Source organism: Monodelphis domestica, chromosome 2 (genome assembly GCF_027887165.1).
Source record: "Monodelphis domestica isolate mMonDom1 chromosome 2, mMonDom1.pri, whole genome shotgun sequence".
Lineage (NCBI taxonomy): Eukaryota > Metazoa > Chordata > Mammalia > Didelphimorphia > Didelphidae > Monodelphis > Monodelphis domestica.
In genome coordinates, this window is record NC_077228.1 from 36,154,846 (window position 1) to 36,179,687 (window position 24,842).

The window sequence follows — 24,842 nt, forward strand, 5'->3', positions numbered from 1 at the left end:
TAAATGCCATCAAAGCAGGGTGTTGGGAACTCCATCAGACTCATGGTTAATTCTCAACCCCATCAACATATGCTGAATAGAACCCCAGAATGGTTGAAAGAAATAAAGAATTATGACATGAGCCAGGACAAATAGGAAAACAGTATTAGTCACTGAGGGGCTAATTTGTAGAGCGACTCCTTTTTCAGGTCCAGATTCTTCCAAAAGACTTAGTGAAGCTTTACATTTTGATAACTTCAAGCTGCCACTAGAGTTTTGGGACAGCCTCTATATATCAATAAGGGTGTGATAAGCAGGAAATCTTGTAGGGGAAGGGCCTTGAGATCATGCTGTATGAGTGTTGGATGAAGGAGCTGGGGATTTTTAACCTGGAAAAGAGAAGACTTAGTGGGGACAGGATAGCTGTCTTAAAGTCATTAAAAGATTTTTCCATGGAAGAGAATTAAATTTGTTCTGTCTGAGCTCAGAGGGCAGAACTGGGGGTATCAGGGGTGAATGGCAGAGAGTCAGATAGAGGCTCGATGTCTAGAAAAGCTTGGTAGGAATGAGAGCTATCGCAGAGCAGAATGGGTTGCCATAAGAGGCAGGGTGGTCTCCGTCCCTAGAGACTAGATGATGTCTTGGAGGAAAGTCCTTATTCAGTTACAACTGATGCTCGATGGCTTCTGAAGGCTCTTCTGACATAAGATTGATTCTGTGATTGTCAACTGTAAAGAGCATTTTATTAAACAGCCATTGAGAACATTTAGTAAAAAACCTACTATGTGTGGGGCATTGTGCCAAGCTAGAATTGGAGTATATATTGCTGTGTTTTTAACAAGGAATGCCTTTGAAGTATAAAAGGAGGAAGGAAATGAGCATTCTAGGTGGTATCTGTCCCATGATGCCATTGTTATTTTATCAACCAACTGGAATTTATTAAATTCTTACTATGTTTCAGGCATTGTTCCAGGCACTGGGGTTACAAAGAAAGGCAGAAGAGATCTCTGCTCATATTCTAATGGTGGGGACAACCCCTAAGTTCTCACATCATCCTTAGGACTTCTTTACTCATGTGAGGCACACACCCTCCATCATCTAATCCCCTTGACTTTGACTCAGGAGAACGTCTGAGTTTCTGTTCTATCGATTCCATAGTGAAGCCAAAGGGGTTGAGTTAGGGAAAGAAGGAAGCCATGGATTGGACCACCAGACCAACTTTGGGATTGAAGACTGGAAATGCCAAGAGCAAGAGAAAAGTCTTCCACCCAGTTGGTCTGACTCAGACCCCTCCATTTCTCAAGCCTGGCCACTTTAGAAAGTGCAAATTGATTTTTTAGCCCCATAAGTCCCAGGGCAGATCAGAAGTGGTGCTGACAGCTCCTAGATTTAATGTGGAAAGGTGTAAACACATCATATTGGTTAAAAAAGGGCCTGGAAATTTGGTATTTTTTCAACTGTCTAGCACTAAAAAAATAGGGGATATGAGGCAAGTTAACATTATTTGGAGTCACGATCTCTGCCATGCTACTTGGAAATTGATGGGAGAAATTGCTCAAGACCAAAGGCATAATAACATTGGGACTTCCTTTTACCTCCAAGTTTTCTCTCATCCTTTCTTGGACAAGCTGCCCCTTCCCTTAAATGGTTGGTGATTCTCAAAGATTTTCACTCTATTTATTGGGAATTTGGGGTCCATGAACCCCCAAGGGATCCATAAATAGATGACAAGAGTCCATGAACATATATGGGAAAACCATTACATCTTTATTTTCATTTCCCTCTACTTGAAATGAATTTTTTTTTATCATGAAGGTAGGCAATAAATGATGTTTCTGAGAAGAGGTCCATAGACGTCATGGTGTCCAGACCACCAAAACCTTTAAGAATTCTCTACTGTAAGCCTTATAGTTACAAATGAAGGACATGAGCTAAGCCTGGCCCCTGGGGATCCTTTGCCTTTGTGCAGCCCTTGGGGATGGCTCAGTCTTTGGCTAAACATTTTTGGGGACGAGAAAGCAAAAGAGGGAAGGTCACTTGAGCTTTGGATTGCGATCCTTGAAGCCTTTGACCTACATCCTTTTGGCAGGGCTGAGCCCTGTGAACCGCTGGTTTTACAGTGGGAAAAGATTAAGATTTCGTCATGTTAGGGGCTGACAAATGGGGAATTCAGCAAGAATGCCCCTTGCATGCAAGAGAAAGAAAATTGGGCATGAGAATGAAAGCAATTTTCTTAGGCAGCATGAAAGAGTTCTGATCTGCAGGCTGGATGGGCTCTCCTGCCACAGTTGTTGAAAATGTGATGAGTTATCCTTCATGCCACGCTCATTAGCATCAAGCCATCCTCCCCAGTCACCAGTGGGCTTGCCGTGCCCTCTAAGGGAAGAGCTTAAAGTTTTGCATCTGAGAACTTGGCATTTTCATTTTTTTATTCTTACTGGCCTTTCCCCACCCCCCTTGGAAGATTTATACATTGAGTTTTTCCATTCAAAGCTATTGTTACTCAGTGTTCCCTGCATACCAAACAGAGCCTTCCCTGCGTTTGGTGGTCTACCCTGAAATTATTTAACGCACTTAAACGTGGCATGATCTAGTTTGCGTTTCATGACTCCCCCTCCCAAGCATCCTGTGCATTATGATAAAATGTATATAAAAAAGGAAATTCCTAATGACAATTTCTTATTATTTTTTAAAAAAATATTGTCTGATAATAGGATCAGGACTTGGAAAATACGTTGTTGGAATTTCTGTTGGCAGGATTAATGCTGTCTTAGCCCGGGATGGCCTTACTGTTTAATCTCTGGACTTCACTTTCCAGACAGACCTATGGAAAAGTTTTAGAAAACGTTTGCACCCTATTTATTTGTGAAAATTACTTTAGAGTTTATTTGTAAAACCATTTAATATGTGCTTTGATTTTTCCTGGTCTTCCCAGCTATCAGTATCTCCAACTCCCACATTACTTAATGCATTTTATATGTATATATATATATATAATTATATGCATATATGGATATATGACACATTTATTTTAAAAATGTATATGTCAAATATTTGTATATTATGAAGTTATATATTTTACCTATTTTTTAAGAAAATGTGTCATCACTAAAAAAACATTTTAAGAAAACCCTTACCTTCTGTTTTAGAATCAACTAAGTATTGGTTTCAAGGCAAAAAAGCAACGAGAGCTAGGCAAATGGGGTCAAGTGACTTGTCCAGGGTCATATAGCTAGGAAGTGTCTGAGGCTAGATTTGAACCCAGGATCTCTCATCTCCGGGCCTGACTATCTACTGAGCCACCTAGCTATTCCTCAACAAACATTAAGTGCTTCCTATGTGCCAGGTTTTGCTTTAAGTGCTAGAGATGCAGAGAAAGGTAAAAGACAGTACACCTTTTAGTTCCTTGAGATTAAAGACTGTTGTATTATGTCTAAACTAAAATCCTACTTTAAAGAATTCTATAAAGCCTCAGTTTCCTCATCTGTAAAATGGCAGTTAACCATAATGGCTATTGTAAGACTAAAATGAGAACATATTTCTAAAATGTTTTTCAAGCCTTAAAGCACCATGTGTAGATGCTAGCTATTGCCATTGTGATAGCTACTATTTTAGGTTTAAAAATGAAAGATTCTGACTGCATTGAAACAGAATGTAAGATTTGACTCCTTTGCTAAAATTATATCTGTAAATCTCATTTAAAAACGATAAGATGGAGCTCCTGAAATAAACCCAAGAGATATTCAGTTAATAGGAATAATAGTTTAGCTCTTACCAGTAATAAAAATTCCATTACCTTTCAGTTTAAACCACTTCACATATATTTAAAATTTGCATTTCACCAAGTGCTTCCTCATAATGATTTTATGAGGTATATAATTAATGTCAGTGTTATTAGTCCCATTTTGTAGATGAGAAAGCTGAGGTTTAGAGAGACATTTCATGACTTGCCCATTGTTATACAGCAAGTGTCAGACTTGCAAAGTCTTGACTTAAGTGTTCCATTTATCCCATTTCATCTCCCCTCAACTCCCACCATATTGGTGACCAAGGATCATTGACTGAAACCTGGAAGGGGCCTTAGAAACCTTCTAGTCTAATCTGTTCACTTTGTAGAAGAGGGACCTCCAGTGACTTGCCTAAGAGCCATCCAAATTATCCTACTCTTCATGACCCCATTTTGGATTTTTCTTGGCAAAGATACTGGAGTAGTTTGTCATTTCCTTCTCCAGCTCATTTTACATGTGAAGAAACTGAGGTCAACATGATTAAGTGACTTGACCAGGGTCATACAGCAACTGGAATGGTCTGTCATTTCCTTCTCTAGTTCATTTTACAGATGAGGAAATTGAATCTAACAAGATTAAGTGACTTGCCCAGGATCACACAGTTAATCAGTGTCTGAGGCTAGATTTGAACTCATGAGAGTGAGTCTTCCTGAGTCCAAGCCTGGCACTCTGTCCTCTGTGCTGCCAGATTTAGAAATGAAAAGGACCCAAGTCTCTATTGAGTTTCACTCTCTCACTTTATAGATGAAGAAAATGAGACCCAAACAGGTTAGAAGACTTGTCTAGGGGCATTCAGCCAGTCAGTGTCTAGGGTGGGATTTGAACCCATGTCTTTCTGATTCTCTAATCCAGCAGTTCTCAACCTCTCAATTTGTAGCAATGAGAATACATAATGCATATCAGATATTCACATTCTGAATCATAACTGTATCAACATTACAATTTTGAAGTAGCCACCAAAATAATTTTTTGGTTTGGGGTCACTGCAACATGAGGAACTGTATTGCGGGGTCATGGCGTTAGAAAGGTTGAGAACCAATGCTCTAGTCCAATGTCCTCTTCCCTGCCCCTGCCCATGAGATCATAGCTCCATTTGAGTGTTTTTATATTTGTAATTAGAATCTGTAACCCTGAAAACTACAATTCCCAGCACCCCACTCTCCTCACATCATGTGCTAACCCTAGGGAGGATATAAATTTGGTGTAGCCCCGCCTCTCTTTCTCTTGTCTTTCTGTCTGGGAGAACTTAGTCACATGGTCTTAATTTTTTACTTTTATTTCCTTTTTATTCCTTCTACTTCAAGTGACTATTAAGAAATAATTAATGATATTTTAATAATTATTAACAAATATTAATAATAAATAAAATAAATAAATAAGTATTAATAAATAAAATATAATTCTTGGAATATTGGATATTAATTTAAATCCTACATATATTATAATTAGAAGCTCACTGCAGACGGAACACACAAATATTTTATCTGTTGCCATAAAGCAAGGAAAGTCTGTGGTTTGGAGAAGTATATGCCTTTTGATTTCTGTATCTGTGGTCATTGATTTAAACAGTCACTCGTGTTTCTCAATAAAAGGTGCTGGGTTTATACTATGCACTTCCAAGTCTATATGGAACAGCTGCTTGCTCCATTATATCCCTGGAGGGTGGAAGTGGGGGGAGGATGGATGGCGTAATGGATAGAGAACTAGCTTGGGGTTCAGGAAGACTTGGGGTTCCCAACCTGCCCTCTGTGTTCCAGGCCACTCTCTCAGACTCTTAAGTTATCCAAGAATGACCACAACTCATGAGCGAAAGGGAGTTTCCACAGCTGGCAGTTCCCCCCACCTTGGGAAAAATCATTGGGGTCAGAGTTGATGGCTCATTCATAAATATGTTGTAAAATCTGGCATTTGATTTATAAAGGCTTCGTCAGCTGGCCCCGTCCTACTTTCCCTTCTTCTTATACTCTATCCTCGAAACACGTGTCCTGTAATGACACTGACATCCTCGCAATTCTCAAATGGCGCTTCATCTCCCTTTCCTGGCTGTCCTCCATGCCTGGAATTCTTTTCTTCCTCATCTCTGCCTCCTGGCTTCCTTCAAGTCTCAGCCAGTTCTATCTTCTATAAGAAGCCTTTCTTGAATTTTCTTCATTCTACTGCCATCTCTGTGAATTATCTCTAATGTATTCAATCTGTATCTTGTTTGTACATAATTGTTTGCATGCTGTCTTCCCCATTAGACTGTGAGCTCCTTGAGGGCAGGGACTATCTTTTACCTTTCTCTTTCTCCCTAGCTTGGTGCACAATGCCTGGCACATATGAGGGATTTAATAAATGATGGTTCATTAATTGACTCACTGACTGAAAGCAACATGAGGGTTCTTTCCTTCAGTGTTTTGTTTTTTTTCAAATGGGAGAAAGAGAAAAAATAACCTCTTTCTAATAAACTGGATTTTGTTCTTTTCAAATATCCATTTTATTCATCCCAAGGAATTTTTAGGAGAAAAATATTACAAACTATTTTTATTTTTCTGTTTTCCTCAGGCTCCAAATAGTATTGGCTTTGGGAAAGAAAGTGAGAGATCCATGGCGATGACCAAATCCATAAGAAAGGACATGCCTTCGACTCAAGAAAATTTGGTCAGATGGGCTTTTGATAATGGCTACAGTCCAGTGACATCCTATACAATGGCCCCTGAGGCTAATCGATTTCACCTTTGGCTTGAAAATAATGGTAAGCTGAGAAGACTTTGATGAACTGGTGCAAAGTGAAATGAACAGAACCAGGAGAACAATGTACACAGTGCAATGATCAACTAAGCTATTCTGACTCATAGAATGAGCCAAGACAATCCCAATAGATTTATGTTGAAAAATGCTGTCTACCTCCTGAGAAAGAACAGATGGAGATTGAAACATGATTTTTTTCTTTTATTTTGCAACATGGCAAAAATAGAAATATGTTTTGAATGATTCACATGAATAATTATATAATAATAATTATAATGTGAATTGTGCACATGAATAATTAATATCATATTCTTGCCTTCACAGTAGAAGGGAGGGAGAGAATTTAGAACACTAACATTTTTAAATGAATACAAAAAAAGTTTTAAAGAAAAAGATGCTTAAATGTAATGATTTTTAACACAGACAGAATTTCTCAGTCTTGTTCCTGCCTTCCCTGCCCTTAAGTATGAAAATGAAGGAAGAACACTGAGTATCAAGAGATAGTTGAATCCCGGTTCTGCACTACTAGCTTTGTGACCTCAGACAAATGAGGTAACTTCTCTCATCCACAGTGATTTATGTAGGATCACTCAGACACTGTGTCTTGTGTGTAACTAGAACCCAAACCAGCACTCCAAGTTACCTCTTATAAGAAATCTTTAGAGAATTCATTCCCGTGGACTTCAGAAGAATGTTTTGGGAGAGCTTAAATCAGTTCACTTGGTCAGTTAATCAGTTAACATTTATCAAACATTATTATCATTATTTATTACTATTGTTGCATGCCAAGCACTGTGTGTCTTATTCAGGTCTTGGAATTATTAACCTAATTGATAATTAATTAATTAATAATTAATTAAAGTCATTTAAAATGTTCAATCTCATTTTAGAAAGGAGGAAAATAAAGGGCAGAGAAGCAAGGGAGGCTTCCCCTTGAAGGTCACCCAAATGAGTCAGAATTAGAAATCGGGTCTCCTGCCTCCTGATCTATTGCTCTTCCATTATTTTCTCCAGTGGAAATAATCTCATCTAAGTCCATCTTATGAATTAAACTTTTCATGGTCCTTGATGCAAATAATTTGCCACTAGATATACCGGACTGTAGATGCTTTAAAAAAAATGAATAGAATTTCTCCACAAGTGTCCTCGTCCCATCCCCACATCTCCAACTTGACACCCTATTTCTACATTCCCTTCTTTCATTTTCAGAGGAGATGAGTGACGAGGAAGAGCATTCAACTCCCCCGGAGCTTCGGATACTCCTAGGAGGTAGCCCTCTGCCTTCCCCAGAGAACCCTTCCATCTCAGGAGGAAGTTTTCCTTTTCCATTCCCTCCCATCAACAGGAAAGGGAGACCCGAGGAGAAGGGAGAGGATGGGTTGCCTCGACCAAAGAAGACTCCCAATCCGATTCTCCCGCTGTTTCCTAGCCTCAGAGAGCCCCAGGAGGCCCAAGGCCGTGTGGACATTGCTTTCTCTGTCAAGTGCAATGAGGAAAAGATGGTTGTGGCTATTGAAAAGGAGTCTCTGCAGGTTGGTACGGTCTCCTAAGGGAGGGAGAAACCGAGAACAATAACGAATACTTCCTGTGTGACCTTTGGCAAGTCCCTTGACCTCTTCCAACTTCAGTTGAGGGAAACTGAGTCATTATAGGTTATTATGAGATTAAATGAAATAACACCCAAACCAGTACACAAATTCTAGCTATTATTATTATTATCTATATATACTTTAAGTTTGCCAAAGCAGTTTGCTTGCATTATTTGATTTGAGTCTGATGGCATTATTATGCCCATTTGACAACACTGAGGCTCAGAGATCCCATCCTGCTAGTAATGATTGGAGGTGGGATTGGAACCCAAGTCTTACTTGACTCCAGCTTTCTTCTCATGACCACCAACAATCTATGGCAGAGATACTTCCTTATTCACTGTTTGCTTTTTCATTACTGAGACATATTTTATTTTCTAACCCTCACCTTCTATCTTAGAATCAATACTGTGTATTGGTTCCATGGCAGAAGAGTGGTAAGGGCAAGGCCATGGGGGGGTCAAGTGACTTGCCCAGGGTCACCCCTCTAGGAAATATCCAAGACCAAATTTGAATCCAGGAACTCTCTTCTCCCCATCCACTGAGCCTCCTAGCTGCTCATTTTCTTAATGATTTGGTTCTCCTTTCTTTGGCTTCCTTCCTTGCCCGGTGCTCAGTTTCTTCCATCCAGCAAGGATCTAAATCTTTGTATGTCAGTGTTTTTCTACAGACCAACAAAGGCCAACAAAGAAAATTGAGATTTTCATTGGGGGACGAACTCAGGGAAGAGGGTGGCTGAGAGCAGGGGTATGGATGGAGGCAGGGGCCATCGAATGGCGGCTTCCAGCATCCCTACATAGAAAGACGACGTGCTGAAACTGGCATGTGAAATAAGATTATTTACTCAATTCCCAATGCTCTTTTGGTGATGATTATTCTAGGCTAGTGGCTACACGGGGACAGAACTTTCCCTGTCCGATCCAGCCTGCAAAGCCAAGACGAATGGAAGCCATTTCATTTTGGAATCCCCTCTGGAAGGATGTGGAACCCAGCAGCGACTGTCTGCCCCTGACAGCATGGTTTATTACAACTCGGTAAGTTCATCATGCCATGAAGAGCCCTCTTAGATTTCTCATTGTGAAAATTAAGTTGAACAGGGAACTTCCTAAGCTTTCATTTCCTTGGCCGTCCATGGCATGTGCAAGGTCACCCAGGCACTATGTCATATGGATGATTTGAAATCAGGTCTTGCTGACCCAGAGGCTATTAAGTTCTGGTGCCAGGACTTCAGCGTTGCTATGGAAAAATTACGAGCTTGTGTGTTCTAGGCCAGAGCTTAAAAGGAAATTTAATATATTTTGTTCCTCATTTTTCTTCCTTTTGTATTTTTTTTTTGGAGGGGTGCTTTCTAGTTGTTTCTAGGTCTGTGGGAGTCCTCAGTCTCTATTTCTTGTAAGAAAAGTATTAAATATTATATCATATCATTATCCTAATATTATAACTTTATTATATCATAATATAAAATGCCATAATTTATGATATAATAGAAAATAGTATATATAAAATAGTAAATAATATAAAATACTATCATTTATGATATATTATAATAGAAAATATATATATAAAATAGTAAATAATATCAAATACTATAAGTTATGATATATTATAATAGAAAATAGTATATATATAAAATAGTAAATAATATCAAATACTATAAGTTATGATATATTATAATAGAAAATAGTATAATATAAAACAATAAATAATATAAAATACTATAATTTATGATGTTATAATATAAAATAGTATAATATAAAACAGTAAATAATATAAAATACTATAATTTGTGATATATTATAATATAAAACAGTAAATAATATAAAATACATGGGGGCAGCTGGGTAGCTCAGTGGATTGAGAGCTAGCCCTAGAGACGGGAGGTTCTAGGTTCAAATCTGACCTCAGACACTTCCAAGCTATGTGACCCTGGGCAAGTCACTTGACCCCCATTGCCTAGTCCTTACCACTCTTCTGCCTTGGAGCCAATACACAGTATTGGCTCCAAGATGGAAGGTAAGGGTTTAAAAAAATATATATATATAACACTATATGATATATTATAATAGAAAATAGTACATATAATATAAAATGTTATTTATGATATATTATATTAGGAAATAGTATATATAATATAAAATACTATAATTTATGATGTTATAATATAAAATAGTATAATATAAAACAGTAAATAATATAAAATACTATAATTTGTGATATATTATAATATAAAACAGTAAATAATATAAAATACTATAATTTGTGATATATTATGAAATAATAAATAATACAAAATACTATAATTTATGATATAATATAAAATAGTATATATAATATAAAATAATACATAATATGAAATACTATAATTTATGAAATCAATTATAATTTAATTATAGAATATAAAATTTATTAAAACGTTATTATATTATTATAATATAGATTATATTATACTTTATTATGTTATAATATAGATTATATTATAATGTTGCTATACATACATTCTTATTATATTTTGAAATTATACTGTGTTATATTAAGGAGATTCTGGTAAATGTGAGAAAACCCAAAGTAAAATGTTTGGGCTAAATATAAATGAAGAGTTTGGTAAAAACATTTTTTATCATTAGCATTACTGAGTTTGTGTCTAAATCAGGTGATCAAATTGGTTTTTGAACTTCAGAGCTTGAAGGGCATTTAACAATCTTCCTTCCTTCCCCATCATTTTATCGAAAACTTCTCTCTTCAAGATCCCATTGATTTCTTTCCTAATTGCCAAACCCAGTGGCTCTTCCTCAGTTTTCAGCATCCTTGACCTTTCCCGTATGATATTTTCTCCTTCCACTTGTTTCTTGGACTCCTCCTGGCCTAGTAGATCTTCCCCAAGGACTTGTCTTCAGACTTCTTACCTCTTTCCACACTCGCTCCATTGACTATTTCATCTAGTTTCATGTCTTTGATATAACTCTGAAATGAACATTGTGGGTCTTTTCCAGGTCCAGTGCTCTGTCCACTGTATCACCCAGCTGCCCACCCACAGTAAATAAACAGCAGAGATAGGATTTGAACCCAAGGCTTCAATTCCAATGCCACCCTATAATCATTCTACCCTTCAACGAAAATCTATATAACTATAGAAGAATATACAAATATGGTAGAATATCTGTGCATGCATATGGTCACTTGTATAATGAATTAAACTGTTCCGGTATCTGTTTATTCATTAAGTGACTATTTTTGACTGAGTCTCTTAGTCGGTCCCTTCAGAGACTGTTCTTGCAAGGTTCAAGGTGGGGCTTTGGGTAAGCTCATTTCCATGGATGAAGCCTAGATTGCTCTTCCATGGTCTCCCTGACTTGGGCTTTTGAATTTTTACTGGAAAGAAAATCATTAAATAAATTTAATGCTTGAGACACCTAGGTGGCCCGGTGGATTGAGAGACCCAGAGATGAGAGGTTGTGGGTTCAAATCTGACTTCAGATGCATCTTAGCTGTGTGACTCTGAGCAAATCACGTAACCCCATTGTCCAATCCTTATTGCTCTTCTTCTTTGGACCCAATACACAGTGTTGACTCTAAGATAGAAAATAAGAACATTTAAAAAAGAAAAGAAAAAAAACTTCCTGCTAACTCTTCCTTCAAATGCCTCTTCCTAAAGATGGGTTTTCAAATTCATTTTATAATTTAGATAAGTTTCTCTTAAACATCAGCCATTTGCTACAGTCAAAATTGTTCCTATGGGCAATTAATGAGGTAGAAAAGATGTTCGTGGGAGCCTTTAATTATGCCTTCTGCCTTTTCCCTGTGTAGATTATAATGCCGGTATCAGCCCCTGGGGACAGCAGTGGCTGGCCAACCGATTACGAAGACTTAGAGTCGGGCAATAATGGTTTCCCAGGAGATACAGATGAAGGCGATAGCTTCTTCATAAGCCGGCCTGAAATTGTGGTGGTATGTATTTGGCTTTGGAAGATTGGCTTGGTAGGGAGGGATATTTCTATGGCCTGTGGAGGGGAGCTGCAAAAAAAAAAAAATCCCATTTTACATTCATTGTCCAAGGGCTTCAAGCTTCCTGGGCATTCATCACCCTTCGATGCAGGGCTGCCATTTATCTCTGATTGTCTTTTCCCAGTTTAATTGCAGCCTCAGGCAGACAGGGATGCAAGATGTATTCCATCAGCCCCAGGTCCAGAACATCACTTTCAACATGGAGCTGTATGACACAGATCTCTTCATGGTGCCCATCCCGGGCATCCTGGAAGTGGTAGAAAATGGGCACATCTATGTTGAGGTAAGAAAGCAAAGATTGACCTTGGACTTTGGGCATTGCCAGTCGAGTGTTTACCATGATCCTTGGGAGGAGCAGCCTACTTTTGAGTGAGAACAAGGGAATAGTATTCATATTCATATTCATATTTTTTATTAAAATATAATAAATATAAAATATAATAAATCATTATTTAAATATTAAAATAGGGACAATAAATAAAAGAAATAAAGCATGGTGCTAAACACTTTTGGCTCATTTTGATGCTGGCTGGTTAAAGGCTGGTTTTTATATATGTCTAATTATATTTTTTATGTCTAACAATATATTTTATAGTTGTCTAATTTAAGAACAAAAGAGAACACTTCCTTTAAGGACTTATATACCTTTGTGATTTTTATCTGATTCTCTTATATCATATAAAGTTGTTTTTATAAAAATAGAGAGTTTAAGTAAATGCTTGCTGGTTTGTTTTAGACCAAAAGGTAGACATTGGGGGAAATGGATTGAGCTAAAGGAAAGGATTTTTTTGGGGAAGAATGACCAGCCCTCTTCATGAAACCTTCTGTTTATTCTGTATTCTGCGCTTTTGGAGAGTTAGGCTGAATGTAGAAGATTAAAGGATGTCATTCCAGGAATGTGTATTTGAAAAAGAAGACAGCTTGTCCATGAGGCAGAACATAGGTAGCAGCCAGCTAATGTACTCCTTTGGTATCCTTATTCACTCATGCAACCTTTATAAAGCACCTACTTTGTGCCAGGCATTATGCTAAGCCCTAGGGATAGAAGAAAGGCAAAAAATCAGTCCCTGCTTTCAAGGAGCCCATAGCCTAATAGGGGAGATGACATGCAGACAAATGATGTCCAAAGGAGACATAGAGATAAGTTGGAGGGAATCTGGAGAAGGAAGGTCCTAGAATTAAGAAGAATCAGGAAAGTTTCCTGTAGAAGGTGGCATTTTGACTGGGAACTGAAGGAAACCAAGGAAGCAAAATGGTGGAGATGAGGAAGGAGAGCATTCTAGGCCAGGGGAAGACAGCCAGAGAAAATGCCTGGAGTCTGGTGATGGGGGGGTGATGTTTAAGAAACAAGGGGAGGGGGCAGCTGGATGGCTCAGTGGATTGAAAACAAGATCTAGAAACAGGAGGACCTGGGTTCAAATCTGGTCTTTGACACTTCCTAGCTGGGTGATCCTGGGCAAGTCACTTAATTCTAATTGCCTAACCTTTACAGCTCTTTTGCCTTAGAACCAATACACAGCACTGATTCCAAGGTGGAAGGCAAGGGTTTAAAAAAAAAGAAAAAAAGAAATAACAAAGAGATCAGAGTCATTGGATAGAAGAGTAATGTAAGATTGAAAATTCATATCCAATACTCTAAGTATTATATTTTATAATATTTATTAATAATCACTTGAAGTAGAGGAAAGAAAAAAAAACCTTCAGTAAAGTAAGGCTTTTCCAGACTGCCCACAACTATAGATATAATATGCAAGCATGCAGGGTGGGGATGAAAGAGGAAAGGGATGTTGGGAGATGTAGTTCAAGGGTTCAAGATTTTCTATTACACAGTAGATTGGGAGGGTGATATGTAGAGGAGGGGTGAAGAATATAAGAAGACTAGAAAGGTGTGTGTGGAGGGCTTTGAGCATCAACCTGGAAGGAGTCACTGGACTTTATCAAATGGATATGGTTGGACTGGGACTTTTGTCCCTCGTTGGTGGATGGACGAGAATGGAGAGAGCCTGGAGCCAAGGAAGGTAGCCTAATCTTCAGGTTATTGCAATAGTTTAGCCCTACATTGTCTAGGAAAACCATGTCCAGAAAGTAGATGTCTCATTGGGAAGCTTGATTTCCCACACGTTGCTTAGTTTAGTTGACCCCAATCACACATGACCCTGAACCTCTGGAATTGTCTTATGTGCCATCAAAACTCAGTGATCGGGGACAATCCTGGGGGAAAAAAACAACAAAAAAAAACTAATAATGGGGAATGCTATCCACCTTCAGAGAAAGATCTGTTGGAGTTGGATGGATGTGGATCAAAGCAGACTATCTTTCACGTCACCGTATTTATGGTTTTATTTGGGGGTTTTGGTTTTGTAGGAGTGTGCTCTTACAATGACCAATATGGAAGTGTTTTGCATAATAAAAATAAAATAGAATAAAAGGAATCCATTACGTGACCAAAGACTTTAGCCAAGTTGTAGAGACTCACTTTGTCTCCTTTTCTGAAATGTGGGAAAATACATTTGCTTTTGAAGGACCCCAAGTTTGGTGTCCCCCTGTGGGAGAGGCAGGACTTTTCATAACTAAGAGACACGCTCTTTGGAAAACCATTGGCTTACGTCAACTCTACGATCAGGAACAATCTGCGTACCCAATTAGAGAGGCCATCAGCCGACAATTCCTGGTTTCTCGTGTTGCATGACTAGCTGGTGTCTCATGGCATCGTAAGCAGGTTGAAACAGGATGCTTCCATAAATCTAAAATGACTTTGGTGCACATATTTCTGGTTTAGGAACACAAACAACTTTTCCATTTGGATCAGGGCTTCCACTTTGCTTCAGACACTGGGATGGGGCCCGTTTGGCTCTTAGCTCTGTCTGCTTCTGTGGTTCAGACGTTGTGACTTTTGGATCACCTGTCCTGATAGGAACCTCCATTCTTTAGGTGAACCTCTCCTTTCTGTCCTTTGGAAAATGAGCTGGTGTCTTGCTAATGCTATCTTGCCCCAAGATCTCCATGTACCTCTTGTTTTGGCAGTCATCCACATGTGTGCAGTGGGCTAATGACTCCCAGATGTTTCACCAGCCTCCAGGACTCTTGCCCAGGTGTCTTCTTTATTGAATTTATTTCTCAAAGAGTTTGCTTCATTTCTTTGCTAGTCATTGGCACACTCTGCCTGGTGTGTCCCATTCAGGGCCTTTTTTTCCCTTGTAATATTTCTCATGTTCCACTCACTTAAACTGTTATATGGTGGTTTTTTTAGGGGAAGGTCTACCTTTTTCTGTTTGTGAGATTATTTTTTTTAACCCTTTTAAAGATCATCTCAGATTTTGTAGTTTAAAAGCAACCCTTGGCATTTGTAGAGACGACGTTCCTCTGATATCTTTAGTATCAAAAAATAAATGAACAAGGTCTCTTTGGCATCATTTTGTTGTAGTCAAGGAGATTTGGGAAAGTAGTTATAGATTTTTTAACGTTATTTTGAAAAGGCAAAATATGAGAGGCAGGATTTTTATTTTTATTTTTAAATCAGTCATTTTAGTATATGCCCTTCCCTACTATTCCCTAACCTCAGTAAACCTTTATTTATAACACCCCCTCTCCCTCCACCCCCAATAAAAGAGCAACTAAGCAGAATGAACTTAACCCAGTGACTTCTTTACAAAGGATATTCAGTCTTTCACTCATAATAATTCCCTACCTGCCCAAGTAAAGGGAAATGTTCTCAGTGTTAATGATGCCCCCCTTTTAAAAAAATCAAATAAAAGAAAATCAGATCACACCTTTGTTAAATGGAAAAGCAAGTTAGTCCCTTCTTTCAAGAAGTTCCCACTTTCCCATGTGATAAAACCAGATCACACCTTTGTTCATTGGAATTCTTAACTTGGGATCTGGAAAGAATTAAAAAAAATTTTGTTGCCTGTATATTTTTTTAACGATTTTATAATTCTTAATATGTTTATTTTTATTAAATAAATTATTCTGATTAAGGTATCCCTGGATTTTAGCAGACTGCTCAAACAAAGCCTTAACACCAGAAATGGAAGGGGGGAAAAAGGAAAGGAATAAGCACTTATTAAATGCCGACTGGGTGCCAAGTCCTTTACAATAATTATCTCATTTGATCTTCATAACAACCCTGTGAGTTAGATGCTATTAACATGAGGAAACTGAGGCAGATTAGATGAAATGACTTACCCAGGGTCATACAGCTAGGAAGTTATCTGAGATAGGATTTGAACTCACATCTTTCTGACTCTAGGCTCTATTCATGATGCCATCTAGTTGTTACCTCTTAAGAACCTCCATTTGTAGAATAGAGATAATTCATTCAACTAAAAGAGCCTGGTGCCTTGAAGTTAATTGTCCTCCTCAGAGGTAAAAAAATCATATACAATTATATAAAAATCTGATTTGATATAATTACATCCAAAAATCATGCATATAATCATATACAATATATAAAATCAATATAAAAATCATATATAAATCATTTAAGAGAGATAGCTTAGACATTGATGTCTCCTTTCTACACTCCCATCTTAAGGTCCAGCATTTGTATTTTGGTCATAACAGCAATGCTCATTACTTATGGGAAAGTTATAGTTTAAATTGTCATAAATACTTAGATTAAACATGACCATTAAAACCCTGATTTGAAATGAAATTCTAGTTCTACACAACAGAAGTGTTTGAGGCCAAATTTGAACCTAGGTCCTTCCAACTCCAGGGTTGATGCTCTATCTATTCTGCTACCTAGCTGCTCCCTTCTAACTGATTCTTAAGCCTCAGCTCTTTTTAAGTGCTTTTTTCTTTTATGTAGTTCCACTTTGGTAGTCCCTACCTCTGTGAAAGACAGAAGGTACATTTTCTCATTTCGCTTTTTGGATCATTATTAAATTCGTAAGGCATTCTGACAGGCATTTCTTAAAAAGTAGTTTATGCAAATGTTCAAAGTTCCTTTTTAAAAGTAAGCTAATGTAATAGTATGTTAAAAATAATATTGCATTCATGATCCATGTCTTAGAGTTTTTATTTTTGTTTTCTGGAAAGGAAAAATCTATTGAGTTTAGGACACTTTTCTTATAGTTTTTTTTTTTCCAGGTTGGAGGTAATCCACTGAATTTAGGACATTTTTTATAGTTTTTAGTTTCCCTTTTTATAGAATGCAAAAAATCTATTGAGTTCAGGACACCTTTCTTATGTGTTTTTTCTTCTAGAAAGGAATAAATTTAACCCAGCTGTTGGGGATGAAATGATACTTTTCTCTTAGAAAGATTAACAATATTGTTCTCAATCTTGCAAAGTTAAACCCTGAGAGTTGGAGGCATAGCAATGATTTAAAAGTTTTTTTTAAAGCCCTTTTCTAGAAAAGTGACAAAAAATTTTCAATTTGTAGCATCCATCCTTCAGCAAAACAAAATATAGTAACGAACCAGATCAAATCTTGGTAAACTGAGATAATCCATTCCTTCTGAATCATTAGGTGTCCTAAATTTAACTCCATTAGGGGTACTTCCCATCAGAGATAGTCTGGAATAGGGAAGATTGTCCTAGAGAGGAGAGTTGTTGTCCCTTGCCAAAGTTCTGAATCCTTGATGGACAGTGTTGGGCAATGCATTAAAATTCATTTTATTCCTAAAGTACCTAGGTTTACATTAATCCTTAATTTGGTTGTAAGTACTTCCGAGGAGGAAGCCACCATACCCTACCCAAGGAGTCATCCCAGACAATGAGCTAGGGTTGCCTGAATGGAGTATCTATTTGAATCTGAGTTCTGAACTGAGTTCGAGGGAAATTAGATTTGAGTTTTGTTTACCTTTGGCCCAAAACAACCTCATGATTCCAAAAAAGGGAAAGAAACTTCACAGGATTTGGCCCTAGCCCTATAAGAATGTTTTTTAAGAGGGAAACATAAATGAGTTGGAAACATTTTCAGATTAGATTTTCCTTTAAAATCTATCCCTACACCCCAGAGGCTTCAAGAATAAAGCAAGACTTACTTGACAAAGCTTGCATTGGATCTGAGAATTACTTGGGATATTTGGCCAAACCAAAGGCTACTCCAGGTCAAGCCACCCATTGCATTATGTCTCTGTCTCTGTCTCTCTTTTGTTTTTGAAACCTTAACTTCCTCTTAAAATCAATGCTGTGTATTGGTTCTAAGACAGAAGAGCAGCAAGGGCTAGGCAATGGGGGTTGAGTGGCTTGCCCAGGGTCACATAGCCAGGAAGTGTCTGAGACCAGATCTCCATATGACTCTTGAAAAGGAAGATTCTTCACTATCCACATCCAGAGGAAGAACCGTGGGAGTAGAAACGCAGAAGAAAAACAACTGCTTGATCACATGGGTTGATGGGGATATAATTGGGGATGTGGACTCTAAAGAATCACCCTGGTGCAAATATCAATAACATGGAAATAGGTCTTGAACAATGATACATGTATAACCCAGTAGAATTGTTCCTTGGCTTCGGGAAGGGGAGAGCAAGGAGGGGAAGGAAAGAGCATGAATCATGGAGCCATGGAAAAATATTCTAAATAACTAATTTTTTTAAGAAAAGAAAGAAAAGGAAGGTTCTTGCCCCTTGAGGAAGGTACCAGAGTTATGAAAGATGGTTGTGCTGGAGCACTTAACACTGACTTTCCACAACTCCTCTTTCTTATGTTAAATAAACTCTGAACTCTTTGAGGAACCCTTTTTAAAGGAGCAATCATTCCACAGGACCTGAGTTAACCTCAAGTCTGGGAGCTAAAAACCTTCATGTCTTATTCATTTAAGAAAATTAATTTGTTGTTAATTATAATAATAGGAACATGGACAGGAATTGATCTGGGGATTTCATTTGCATGGGGAATTTCCAGATGAGGAGATTCCCTCTGCTAATGCAGGCTAGCACCTTTTGTGATTTAAAGAGAGCTGCCGAGAGCACTGAGAGAGGTTCAATGACTTAACTAGGGTCACTCACTCAATATGTGTCCCTGACAGGACTTTGAAACCGGGTCTTCTTGTCTTTGAGACCAGCTTTTTCTCCACAAGGCCATTATTTATTATCAATAACAACTAACAATAATGTAACACTTTAAATTTTGCAAAGCCCTTTGCAAATCTCTCATTTGATTGTGCTAACAGCCTTCTAAGCTAAATAAGTGCTATTATTATCCTCATTTTATAGGCAAGGAAACTGAGGCCCAGAGGCTTACCCTGAAGTCACACAACTAGTGAGTGATTGCTGCTCGTATTCTTAATTTGGTGCAGAACTTATCTGGGGAGGAAGTAATTCTACACAATAGAACAAGGCACCTCCTGAACTTGGGTTCCATAGTGGACCAGAGTTCCAGGCAGTTCTATTTAACTTGTGTTGGAATCTCCCAAGCTGATGATTTGCAAACGTGCTGGTTTAACGTCAGATTCAAGTCAAAATTGTCCCTCTAACTTTGAAATGCTGCATCTCTAGGTTGCCATATTTGAAACTCAGCCACAGGGCTGTGCCAACCCATGATGCTTATTGGCTCATTACTCTTCTCTCTGTTATTGTTATGTAGGTTTCCGTTACCAAGGCGGACCAAGACGTGGGATTTGCCATCCAAACGTGCTTTATCTCTCCGAACTCCAACTCTGACAGGATGTCTGATTACACCATCATAGAGAACATTTGTCCTAAAGATGAATCTGTGAGATTCTATTCAACCCAGAAGACACATTTCTCTCGACTCCATGCACAGATGGACAAAAAGAGATTTAGCTTCATGCTCAAACCCATTTTTAACACTTCACTGCTCTTCTTACAATGCGAGCTCACCTTGTGCACGAAGAAGGAAGCAGCCAACCACAGACTGCCAAAGGTCAGTAGTTCATCCGTTTCCTTGGACTTTTAAGTTCCTACTTTAAAAAAATAAGATAGTGACCTTCAGAATAATCATAAGTTATCGCAGATTTCAGTGTTCGGTTTTAGGACAGCCAAAAATAGAGCAATAAAGTAAATATCATTTCAGTGACCTGGGAGTTTTATGGAATCTTATGGAATAAATCTTGACAATATGATTTTGTTCCACTCTGTTATTCTAGAGTACATTACATGTGATAAATTAGGATTATTTTCCATGGAGGGAGTGGTCTGGCTTTATCTCTGCTATTCAGATAGTGTGGAGCGCCAGAACTGCAAATAGACTAAAGGACAAATCCAGTATGAGCATTCATTTTTCCATGCCTCTCAAAGGCTTGATTTGCAATTGTTTTTGACCTTCTCTGGGTGGATTATAAAGTTGACTTAATTCAGGGAAGCTTCCAAAGGAAGCTAGTTGATATTTGAATTTTGTATCATGGTTCCTAATGCTGGGTTGATTTTGGTCAGTATTTTGAACTGTTATAATGGTGGATCAGAAGCTTGACCAGAAGACATTACTGGTTGTGTGGAACTGTTGCCAAACTCTAAGACTGCCAAGGTTAATTAGGATATTGAATCACATCAGCCTTGTGTGTGCCTATGACATGCATTCTTTTAAAAAATATTTACATAACCTTGTCGTTTTCCAGTACCATCTCTCTCATCATCTTTGTAGCAAAGAGGTCTGGTTAAACAAAATGTACTAACCGTGTCTGAAAGCACAGGCTTTGTACTCTACCCATCGTTCATCAGCTCCCTGTGGAGAAAGGGGAAATCAGTTCTCTGAAATCAAGATGGGTCATTACACTGATCCAGTCATAGATCTTGATATGGAAGGAAGCTCAGAGGCCATTTAATCCAAAACACTTTATTAAACAGTTGAAGAAATGGAAGGCAAAAAATGTTGCATAACCTGTCTAAGTTCACACAGGTATAAGATCATAAAATCAAAATACAAGGGACCTTAGAAGTCATCAAATTCATTTTACAGATGATGAAATGGAGGAACAAAAGGGTTCATTTATGTGCCCAGAGTTACTAAGCAAATCAATATCTGAAGTGGGTTTTGAGCCATTTCTTGTTACGAAGACTAAAAAAAGAAAAAAGTGAATCTCCCTCAAACTAACTGGCACATCAACTGAGCCTGATAATGTAGGTATTCCATATTCTGCTTCCATAGCCCCCACCTCTCTAGTAAAAGAAGAGGGGCTAAATTATAAATCCCTTTGACTTCACAGATGGAAACGAGCTCCTATACACATTTCTGCATCTCATGTGAACAAACCCTTCCCATTAGTCTGCTAAATGAAAAGCACCAGTTCTCTGGTTTATCTAGAGAACCCTTCTCTGAACCCAGCAGTGACACTGAAGCCTCCAGCCATTAGGGGAAAACACAAGCTGTCCTGTGGTGTTTGCCTTTTGAAATGCAGCTGAGAATACATTTCCTCTGCCAGTAGATTTTGTAGCTTGTTGGGAGTTTTGTCTGATAAATGCTTCCATCTCCTGTTTCTCTTCAGTAAACAACACTGAGGCACTCTGATAATGAGGTAGCCACACAGCTGTGCTGGCAGAGGCAGGGAAAGGTTTGCTTCTGAGAGAATCCCTGCCCTTGACCGCTATCCTTCTTCTCCACAGTGCGTCCCTCCTGATGAAGCCTGTACCTCTTTGGATGCGACCATGATCTGGGCCATGATGCAGAATAAAAAAACCTTCACCAAACCCCTAGTGGTGGTTCATGGAGCTGGAACTATAGGTATGACTCCATGCCCTCCAAAGCCACAAAGCCCCCAACCCCATACTATATATCAAAGGCAGGTTATCGTCCAGGGATCAGTAAGGATGCAGATCCATTTCCATTCCTTCCTCCTTCCCTTCCTCCCTTCCTTATCCATGTTTTATAGATGGAGAGACTTGAGCAGATAGAGGTTAATGACTTACATAGGAAAACACTGCTCATAAATGCCTGGAGCATGATTTGAACTCAGATCTTCAAGCATTTTATCTGCTGAGCCACTGAGCTGCCTATAAATAGAAAAACATGATTTCAAAAGTTTTATTCATTTATTTTATTTTTATAATACAGTCATTTCCAAATATGCACTTTTAAACTGTACTATTAAGCCTTCGCTATTGGCAAAGAAACAGTTAAGTGAAACCAACACATGATCATTGATTTAGAGCTGGGAGGGATGTTAGGGTCCTCTGATGCTTTTTTTTTTTTATAGATGAGGACCCCAAACCCCAGAGCATGAGAGTAACTTCTTATGGTCTGAGGGGATAGTAAGTGAACGGCAGAGCAGGGATTCCAGTCCAGGTCCTCTGCTTTGGAATCTTGGGCTCTTCCCACTGAGCCATACTTCTGCATTCCACAGCCAGTCTTTTCCCTTTCTTTAAAGAGAAGAGGGAAACATGTCTATTGGCAATCTATTGGCAAAAACAGGTCACTGATGTTGATCTGTTTCCCTAAGTTTCTTGTTTCTCCACCTTTTAGTATTCTCAGTAGTATTTAGATTGATTTAATTAAGCATTTGATATACAGTTTTTCAGGAATACATCTTTTGCATAAAACATGATTGACCTCTTTATTCAGTGTGTTTTCTCTCTCATTCTTTCTCACTTTCACCCTTCCTTCTTCCTCTGCTTCCCTTCTTTTCATATGCTTTCTTTCATTCATTCTGTCTTTCATTCTCTCTCACCTCCTACTTCTTCCTTTCTCTCTGTTTCAGCCTCCTTTCTACCTTTACCTCATCCCATTCTACTTCTTTCCCCCTTCTCTCTTTCTTTCTCTCCCCCTCTCTCCCCCTCTCCTTCTACTTTCTTTTTCTTTCTCCATTTCTGTTTCCTTTCTCCCTCTCTCTCCTTCCCCTTCTACTTTCATTTTCTTCCTTTTTCTGTCTCCTTCCCTCTTTCTACTTCTCATTTGCCCCCTATGTTTACCTCTCTCTCTCTCTCTCTCTCTCTCTCTCTCTCTCTCTCTCTCTCTCTCTCTCTCTCTCTCTCTCTCTCTCTCTCTCTCTCTCTGTTCTGCTCTTACACACACACACACACACATGACCACATACTCATTGGAAGCACCCTAGTCTAGTAAAACTTGGATGGGAACTTATTTGTCCTAATTTCATAATTAACTTCATGGAAAGCCTGAGATTTACCCATCTGTTTCTGTGTTTGTTAGGGAGGGGAAGTTCATCATTTAGAAGTAGCAGCCATTGGGTAGCTGGAGCCCTAGTCTGGGAAGCAAGGATCCCAGCTTCTATTCCTAATGATGGTGACACCTGGGAAGTTGTAGGATCTTATAAAAGTGTCTTCAGTTCTCCAGCCTTTCTTGTCTTGTTCTGGAAATGAGTCACCAGACCAAGGGACCCATCTTCAAGTCTCCATCTCTGAAGTTCCATAATCCATAATCCATATTGATGCAAAAAATGTGATGGTGTCTGTGTTGGGCTTCCTTCACCAGTGAAACACCCAACCCTTTGGGAGACTTAGGAGACGAGTTCTGGGGTGGTGTTTGAGGCCCAGAGCACTGAAGTGACTTGCCCTGGTTTGCACAGTGAGTGCCAGTGGTAGGATTTGGATTCAAGTCTTCCTGATTCTAGCCTCCCTGCCCCAGGGCACCACACCATATGATTCTGTTCACGGCAATGTACCGAGCTTTAAGCTATTTTCAGCTAGTGATGCCACAGTTCTGAAGTTAGTATGGAAGGTATTTTTCAAAGGGTCCTTCGCAAAGTACAGATTTTTATTAGCTCACTTCCAACCATGCGAAGCAACAGCTGTGATCATCATAAACAATTCCTCTGTGAAAGTGTGTATTTGTTTATCGTTCTACACCAGTGATTTTATTATTAAAGGGAATGCCTAATGAGGAAACTCCCTCTGCCATCCCCAAACTATACCCACTCTAGTATTCATAATCGTGGAGAATTTCCTGGAGGCTCTGGGACATTAAATGTCCAGTGTCACGTGGCCAATCTCTATGGGTCAGAAGTGGGAGTTGGACGTCCAGCTTCCTGCCTTGAAGGCTAACCCTTTACCCATTCACTCTGCTTCCTCTTCAATGGATTAACCAATTTATAATCTATGTTTTAATTAGAGCAAAAAGAAATAAGAAGCAATTGTATAAGCAAGTGTCCCAGAAACTGGGCAACAGCTGGTAATCACAAAAAGGTTTAACAATGGCTCCTGCTTCCTCATAATCCATCTGTTCCCATTACCTATTTTGAAGGATGTGTTCCTGCTGGTAATGGGTTGGCAGCACGCTTTTCCCCAATCCAGACAATTAGGCGTTAATAATGTGACCGTATTACTTCCAGTAATTCATTCTGCTTTCAAGTTGGGTGGTTTGATTTTCCTTTATAATCTCGCCTCCACATTGGCTTAAAATCATTCAAGCTTAGGACAATTATCCTGAAATTTCAGCATTTTTTGTTCCATATAAAAGTGGCCAAATGGATAGACTTTAATCCACAGGAAAACAGTTTAATGAGGTTTGCTAATTAAGAAGCTACTGGATGGGGTAAGGGAAGACAAGAGTGAAGGGTTTGCTTTGGATTGCTATAAAAGTTGACTGGGTGACTTTATGAGGTGGGTAGAACTATATTTAAAAGTTATGTTCTAACCAATGCCTTAGAGGAAAACAAACATTCTTTCTATTTTTTTCCAACTCTTAAAAAAATCATCCTTATATTTTAGCTTTTCTCTTGTGGGAGTTAATAAAATCATAGGTCTAGGGGTAGCTGGATGGCTCAGTGGATAGACTGCCAGGTCTGGGGACAGGAGATCCTGGGATCAGATTTGGCCTCCAATATGTCCTAGCTGTGTGACCCTGGGTAAGTCACTTAACCCCCATTGTCCAGTCCTTATTTCTCTTCTGCCTTGGA

The 24,842-nt window shown here is 38.6% G+C and overlaps 1 protein-coding gene across 3 annotated transcripts in view; it reads left to right on the plus strand.

Annotated features, from left to right (window-relative positions):
- The window catches only part of TGFBR3 (transforming growth factor beta receptor 3), a 246,451-nt gene that overhangs the window by 201,032 nt on the left and 20,577 nt on the right, over window positions 1-24,842 (plus strand). For all 3 annotated transcript variants that reach the window (XM_007480338.3, XM_007480340.3, XM_056815362.1), the window contains exons 8-14: window positions 6,312-6,501; window positions 7,707-8,029; window positions 8,968-9,120; window positions 11,891-12,031; window positions 12,213-12,371; window positions 19,622-19,921; window positions 21,598-21,715. In XM_007480338.3, the coding sequence (XP_007480400.2) occupies window positions 6,312-6,501; window positions 7,707-8,029; window positions 8,968-9,120; window positions 11,891-12,031; window positions 12,213-12,371; window positions 19,622-19,921; window positions 21,598-21,715 (1,384 nt within the window). The remainder of the gene's footprint in view (window positions 1-6,311; window positions 6,502-7,706; window positions 8,030-8,967; window positions 9,121-11,890; window positions 12,032-12,212; window positions 12,372-19,621; window positions 19,922-21,597; window positions 21,716-24,842) is intronic.